At 46.1% G+C, this 7,658-nt stretch overlaps 1 protein-coding gene across 1 annotated transcript; it reads left to right on the forward strand.

Moving 5' to 3' along the window:
* The first annotated feature begins 95 nt into the window (after positions 1–95).
* On the forward strand, positions 96–7,430 carry LOC307027989 (uncharacterized protein). The gene is made up of 2 exons (XM_079662682.1): positions 96–3,152; positions 3,472–7,430. The coding sequence occupies exon 2, from the start codon at positions 3,868–3,870 to the stop codon at positions 6,811–6,813; it is 2,946 nt and encodes a 981-aa protein (XP_079518808.1). The 5' UTR covers positions 96–3,152; positions 3,472–3,867; the 3' UTR covers positions 6,814–7,430.
* Positions 7,431–7,658: the final 228 nt, after the last annotated feature.

Raw genomic sequence — 7,658 nt, forward strand, 5'->3', positions numbered from 1 at the left:
TGCTGATTGAAGACAGCATACTATCAGAAGTCTCCCGTCACATGATGAATCTGTGAAGGAAACATCCTGTGTAGCACCTCCAATCTTGATCACACCAACGTCCTTTTATAAAAATCAGAAGTGTTGCAGCATCATCAGAGATATCTCCTGTTTTACTTGACACATTCTTCTTCCTTGTTAAAACCTGGTGCCTACATTACCCACAGTGCAACTTGGCCGCCAACTTGAATGCCTGAAGTGCTCCTGAATGCCTGTGAACACACTGATGTGTAAAATTGTTGCAGTTCTCCTTTAACAGATGCAGTTACCCTGTTGTTAATGAATTGTTGATGTAACATTTTCAAATGTAATGTTTCCTGATACAAACTCAATATTTGAATTCATGAACAACAATCTTGCCCAGTTTAATACTCTCAAAGGTTTTGCTGTTGTAGCGCTTGGTGCTGGTATGATGGTGGCTAACGTTACCAAACTTTAAAACAATGCACAACCTAAATAAAAAAAAAAACAGAAGTTCCACTTTAAAAAATAACAAATGTATATTAAAATATTCATTACAACCTTAAGTTAAAGTATTTTGAGTGGTGACGTGTGTGTCTCATCTCGGACATGCACATCCTCTCCTGTTGTGGTTCTTTAATGGGGGGGTGGCATAGTTCCAAAAAAGGGGCGTCAAGGCTAAATACACTGCTCAACATTTTTTAAGGAACACTTGGAAAACACATCAGATCTCAGTGGGAAAATAAATCATGCTGGATATCTATACTGATAAGGGCTGGGTAATGTGTTTGGAACGAAAGCCACATCGTTTGATGGAAATGAAAATGATTAACCTACAGAGGGCTGAATTCAAAAACACCCCGAAAACCAAAGTGGAAAAATAATGCGGCCGACTTGTACATTTTTTCAGCAACTCAAAATGTTACTCAGTACTGTGTATTCATCGTATCCGGAGGGATCTCCTCCCAGATCTGGACCAGGGCATCACTGAGCTCCTGGACAGTCTGAGGCACGGCCGTATCCACCATTGAGGTCACCGAGGTCCGGACCTCGGTAATTTTTTCCGAGCTGTGTATATAACTAAACTTGTGAAATAACTGCACTAAACTGGGTTCTTTGTAATACTTCCATTTACTGACGATGGGGGCGCTGCAGAACCACGTCGCCTCGAAGAAGACGACATGTATCCACCATAAACCTATGGTATCAACAAACAGCCGCAGTCTGGACTTGTATCGGAACAGAGGAGGAGTTATGAGGTTCTAGAAATCTGAGTCCAGCGGGCTGCTTGTGTTTCTGTTCATCAGGACATCCTATGACTTAATCCCGATACCTAATGGCAGTCAGGGTGCTGGTCTCCAGCCTGTAGAGGTCTGTGCGTCCCTCCATGGATGTGCCTCCCCAGACCATCACTAAACCACCACCAAAGCGGTCATGCTGAACGATGCTACAGGCAGCAAAACATTCTCCAAGGCTTCTCCAGACCCTTTCATGTCTGATTTGCTCAGGTGGAACCTGCTCTCACCTGTGAAAAGCACAGGGCGCCAGAGGCCGACCTGCCAATTCTGGTGTTCTATGGCAAATGCCAATCGAGCTCCACGGTGCCGGGCAGTGAGCACATGGACCACTAGAGGACGTCGGGCCCTCAGGCCCTCTCATGAAGTCTGTTTCTGATTGTTTGGTCAGAGACATTCTCATCAGCCGGAGGTCATATTGTAGGGCTCTGGCAGTGCTCCTCCTGTTCCTCCTTGTACAAAGGAGCAGATACTGGTCTTGCTGATGGGCTGAGGACCCTATCCAGCTCTCCTAGGCTACATCTCACGCTCACACTCACTTGCGTCGTTTCCCTGCGTCTAGTCCCTCCCACCAGGGAATCATGGAGAGACGCGAGGAAACCACGAGAAGCAGGGAAATTAGTTTGAAGAGCATGATAGAGTGCTACAGTGACGCGTCCTAAAACCCGGAAGTAAACTCCTTCCGGTTCCTTCGACAAAATTAAAATTATAATCGATCATAAATCTATTGATTAGATTTATGATTCGAAAATGATAAAAGTAGGGTAGACATGTGGATATTATCCGGCTGAACAAAATGTGATCTGTCTCATCAATTTGTTTCAACCACAGACCTTATTTCCAGCTATTTTCCAAAATTCTATGGAGAAATTGCATTGGGTTTTGTCGAAGGAACCGGAAGTGGTAAAATGCTAACTTACTTCCGGTTTTTAGGACGCATCACTGTGGCACTAAAGCAGTGGTTCTCAAACTTTTTCTGTCAGGCCCCCCCTTTGGAGAAAAAAAAAAGTCGGGCCCCCCCAACACTTGACGGTAGCTTGACGTTTCATAGAGCGTGCTCAAACATTTAGGGTTTCCCATTAATGTACCGGTCGCTACAATGGAATTTTCTACTGCAACACTCTGAGCATATACACAGTGTGACAGTTACAATGAAGGCTCGATAATCAGCTCACGGCATATAGACAAGTTTACGCACCAAAACACGGGTAGCGCCATGACACTACACAAATGCACTTCATTTCCGCCGGAAGTCTTTTGCACAGCGTCTGTCGGTGTAAACCGATGTAAACAGTCAGACGGGCACTGGTGTAAACACAGCGATTTCGATGCTAACAGTGATGCTAGCTTGGGAACACGATTCTACTTCTTTGACTGGAGATGGCGTTACTCTCCCCCACCCGAATTCAGTGCAAAACTGGGAGGATAACATGACGACGTGGCCCAGCATAAAACCAAAATAAACTGCCTTATTTAGGTCATGCCCACAGGAGCCAACAGTTGTCTGTTGTTTACATAATGCACAATTTACATGATCTCTTTATGCTGTGCAATATATCATATGTGCCTGTACTGTTTGAGTGAAAATAAAGTTTGATGTAATTTCATTTCATTATTGCACTGTTATTGCATTATTGCATTTCATATGTTCCTTAGAGTGCTACAATTTCTTTTAACACAGTTCATCATTCATATTAAGCTCATACTGTACATAAATAACACTGAATTAATTAATTGTTGAGAGGAAACTAAAGAAATGGCTTCAACAAGAAAGATCACATGTTTAATCCTAACAGGTATTAACAGGTCTGAGAGATTTTAAAATCTCAGATCTGCTCAACTCCAGGCGTAACTCAGGTCTCAGTGAGTCACGCCCCTCAAGTGTGCATTTCAATAGGGAGGAAGACTCTGCTGATTGCGTGAAGTGCAAAACGCTTCCCAGCTGAAAAACATTTTAAATAGCGCATTTCAAATCAGAATAACTCAGTGTGCTTCCAGACTCGGTGAGGACACTATCGATACTGACTCAGCAATCACTGTAAGTTATATTCTTGTTTAAATAGACTTCTCTGTTTCATTTATTCTACTCTGTATAATTGTTCTGTAGTTATTGTAGCTAAAACGGCGATTTCTGAGAGATTTTAAAATCTCAGATCTGCTCAACTCCAGGCGTCAGGTCTCAGTGAGTCACGCCCCTCAAGTGTGCATTTCAATAGGCAGGAAGACTCTGCTGTCGCCCATCAGCAGAAAATAGTTAACTAATTACAGGGGCGTGCCCCCAAAGCTGTGAGAACTGAGCAATCAGGTATCCATCTTAGGTTGCGTTTTCCTGCAGCGTCAGCTTCAGCTTCAGCGTCAGCCAGACGAAGACTGACAAAGACATTAAGAGTCCTGTGGGAGTAAGACTGACAAAGACATTAAGAGTCCTGTGGGAGTCACGTGGGAGGCAAAGAGGAGGCAAATCCTACTCTGATTGCGCCAAGTATCGCTGGTGTTATTTAGTTTTATTCAATTCTCTTGGGTTCTCTAGCCCCTCATGCTATAATCATGTGTATTTTCTGCATTCCTGTTCATGTGTCTTCTCGCAATTATCACTGGCCCCGTGTTTCTCCTAATCAATCTCACCGGCCTGCTCTCGTCTATCCCACATGCTCCACTGAGATCCAACATCTCGTTTCAGGGGGCCTGTGGAACTGCCAGTCAGCTGTCCCTAAGGCTGACTTCATCTCTGGCTACGCTTCCCTGCAGTCTCTGGATTTCCTTGCTCTCACGGAGACCTGGATCACTCCATCCAACACATCCATCCCAGCAGCTCTCTCCACAGCATATTCCTTCTCCCAGACCCTCTGGCAGAGGAGGTGGCACTGGTCTCCTGCTCTCTCCCAAATGGAGCTTTTCCCTCTTCAAGCTACCTAATTTCACTCCTTCCACCTTTGAATTCCATGCCGTCACAGTAACCCATCCTATACAATTAACCATTGTTGTTCTCTACCGTCCACCAGGCGCCTTGGGGGACTTCTTGGAGGAGTTAGATAATCTCTTCTCACACATCCCTGAAACTGGCCCTCCCGCTGTACTTCTCGGAGATTTCAACCTCCAGACAGGGAAGATATCTGAACTAACATCTCTGTTAACCACCTTTGCTTTCTCACTGTCTCCATCCCCACCAACTCATAAAGCTGGCAATGTCCTTGATCTCATATTCTCAAGGAACTGCTCTACTTCTAACCTCTCTGTAAACCCGCTCCACACATCCGATCACTTCTTCATTTCATTCTCTCTACCCCTTTCCAAACATAACAACCTCATCTCTTCTAACTCTGCTCCTGTCCGCCGTAACCTCCGTTCCCTCTCCCCCTCTACCTTTGCCTCATCGGTGCTCTCAGCCCTCCCTTCCTCTGACTCGTTCCAACTCCTGCCTCCAAACACTGCTGCAAAAACTCTCCTCTCGACTCTCTCATCCTCTCTGGACTTTCTCTGTCCTCTCACATCGCGGCCGGCTCGTCAGTCCCCTCCTGCTCCCTGGCTAAATGATGCACTGCGTGCTAATAGAACCATCCTTCGGGCAGCAGAGCGGAAATGGTGGAAATCCAAACACCATGACGACCTCCTAACCTATCAGGCTCTCCTCTCCTCTTTCTCTGCTTCCATCTCTCAGGCAAAAAGCACTTTCTTTCAAGATAAGATCCAATCTTCCTATTCCAATCCCAAAAAACTATTTTCTATCTTCTCCACCCTCTTGGACCCCCCCAAAGCACCTCCCCCCTCCTCCCTTCTGTCAAGCGACTTTGTTAACCATTTTGAAAAAAAGGTTGATGATATTCGCTCTTCTTTTTCTGACTCACCTTTACTCACCGCTGGGTCACCAGACCCTCCCTTCACCCACACACTGACCTCCTTCACCTCTGGGTCACCAGACCCTCCCTTCACCCACACACTGACCTCCTTCTCCCCTCTCTCTCCAAGTGAGGTTCTTACCCTCGTTACCTCTGCCCGTCCTACCACCTGTTCTCTGGACCCTATCCCCTCAAACCTCCTTCAGACTATCGCTCCTGATATTCTACCATTTCTCACCCATTTCATCAACACTTCTCTAACTTCTGGTCACTTTCCAAACAGTCTCAAGGAGGCAAGAGTAAACCCTCTCCTAAAGAAACCCACTCTCAACCCGTCTGATGTTATTAACTACAGACCCGTCTCTCTCCTCCCGTTCCTGTCTAAAACACTTGAACGCGCTGTCTTTAAACAACTCTCCTCTTATCTCCATCAGAACAACCTTCTGGATCCGCACCAGTCTGGTTTCAAGGCAGGTCACTCAACAGAAACTGCTCTCCTTGCTGTCTCTGACAAACTGCACACTGCTAAAGCAGCCTCCCTCTCCTCTGTCATCATCCTTCTGGACCTGTCTGCTGCATTCGACACGGTGAACCATCGGATCCTCCTTCGCACTGTCCAAGAACTTGGAGTTTCAGGCACTGCACTTTCCCTCCTCACCTCATACCTCAACGACCGCACCTACAGGGTTACTTGGAGAGGGTCCGAGTCCGACCCTTGTCAATTAACTACAGGGGTCCCTCAGGGCTCGGTTCTTGGTCCCCTCCTCTTCTCCCTGTACACAAACTCGCTCGGGTCTGTCATTAGCCCGCATGGTTTTTCATACCACTGCTACGCTGACGACACCCAACTAATTCTGTCCTTTCCCCGCTCAGAGACCCAGGTCGTCGCACGCATCTCTGCTTGCCTAGCAGACATCTCTCGGTGGATGTCTGCTCATCACCTCAAGCTCAACCTTGACAAGACTGAACTGCTCTTCCTTCCGGGAAAAGATTGTCCCACTCTTGACCTAACAATCAACATCGGCACCTCTGTTGTTTCCCCGACTCAGACTGCAAGGAATCTGGGTGTGGTCCTAGATAACAAACTGTCCTTCACTGCAAACATCGCTGCTACAACCCGCTGCTGCAGATACACGCTTTACAACATCAGGAGGATACGTCCCCAGCTGACCCAGACATCAGCGCAGATTCTGGTCCAGGCTCTCGTCATCTCACGCCTAGACTACTGCAACTCCCTCCTGGCTGGTCTACCTGCATGTGCCATCCGACCTCTGCAGCTCATCCAGAATGCAGCGGCTCGTCTGGTCTTCAACCTTCCCAAATTCTCCCACACCACACCGCTCCTCCGCTCCCTTCACTGGCTTCCAGTAACTGCTAGAATCCACTTCAAGACACTGGTACTTGCGTACCATGCTGCGAATGGATCTGGCCCTTCCTACATCCAGGACATGGTTAAACCGTACACCCCAGCACGTGCACTCCGCTCTGCATCAGCCAAACAGCTCGCTGCACCCGCACTGCGAGGGGGACCCAAGTTCCCGTCAGCAAAAACACGTGGGTTTGCTATCCTGGCTCCAAAATGGTGGAATGAGCTCCCCATTGAAATCAGGACAGCAGATAGCTTACACATCTTCCGACGCAAACTGAAAACTCATCTCTTTAGACTCCACTTCGAGCGATAGAATTACTAACAAAGCACTTATATACTAATAAAGGGCTGGCTTTCTAAATGCCAGTTGAGTAGCACTTGAAATGTTTGGCTCTATGAAACCTGATGTACTTATATGATTCTGTTTTCTTAAAGGTTGTATCTTCCTGGTCGAATGCACTTATTGTAAGTCGCTTTGGATAAAAGCGTCAGCTAAATGCAATGTAATGTAATGTAATGTAATGTATTACAAATTAAAATATAAAAGCAGCCCACACAATTACATCACTATGAAAATATTCATATATAATATTAAAAAATACAATGCATGCAGTATTTGTTGTGTTTATCTGTATTTAATGAACAACATGGCTGGGTGCTGGGTGCTGGTTTGTGGTCGTAGCACTCTCTATCTAACCACTCGTTCAGGTGCTTTCTCGAGTGATTGCAACCAACTACCGCACACGTAGTTCCCGAACCACTTTTCTTCATGTTGTAATTGTTATATCCTCTTTGTCTCTGCGATATCAGTGCTTTGTCGGCACAACGGAGCTAGCTAGCAAAACAAACCCAGTCCGCCAAAACGGAAGTGCATTGCATCGAAGGGAGGAGTTCAGGATGTAGAGCGGAAACGGCTCAATAACTTGTGTATAAGTGTAAGCAGGGGCAAAGTGCTATTTTTATAGGTGGTGTGTGGACCTCACATAGGGGGGTCCGGGGGCAAGTTCCCCCCCGGGAAGATTTATTTTTAAACATTGAAGTTAAATGCATCAATCTGGTGCACTTTGAGAGCAAAAGGAAGAGATCTATGGAAACATCTCTCAACACCCATATGAAACAGAACTGGAAGCAGATTTACTTTTTCTTTATGGATGTTTT

The sequence above is a fragment of the Notothenia rossii genome, assembly GCF_949606895.1.
Source record: "Notothenia rossii genome assembly, chromosome: 2".
Classification (NCBI taxonomy): domain Eukaryota; kingdom Metazoa; phylum Chordata; class Actinopteri; order Perciformes; family Nototheniidae; genus Notothenia; species Notothenia rossii.

Coding starts and splice junctions, on each gene's coding strand:
- LOC307027989 (XM_079662682.1), top strand. CDS start 3,868: ATGTGTCTTCTCGCAATTATCACTGGCCCCGTGTTTCTCCTAATCAAT.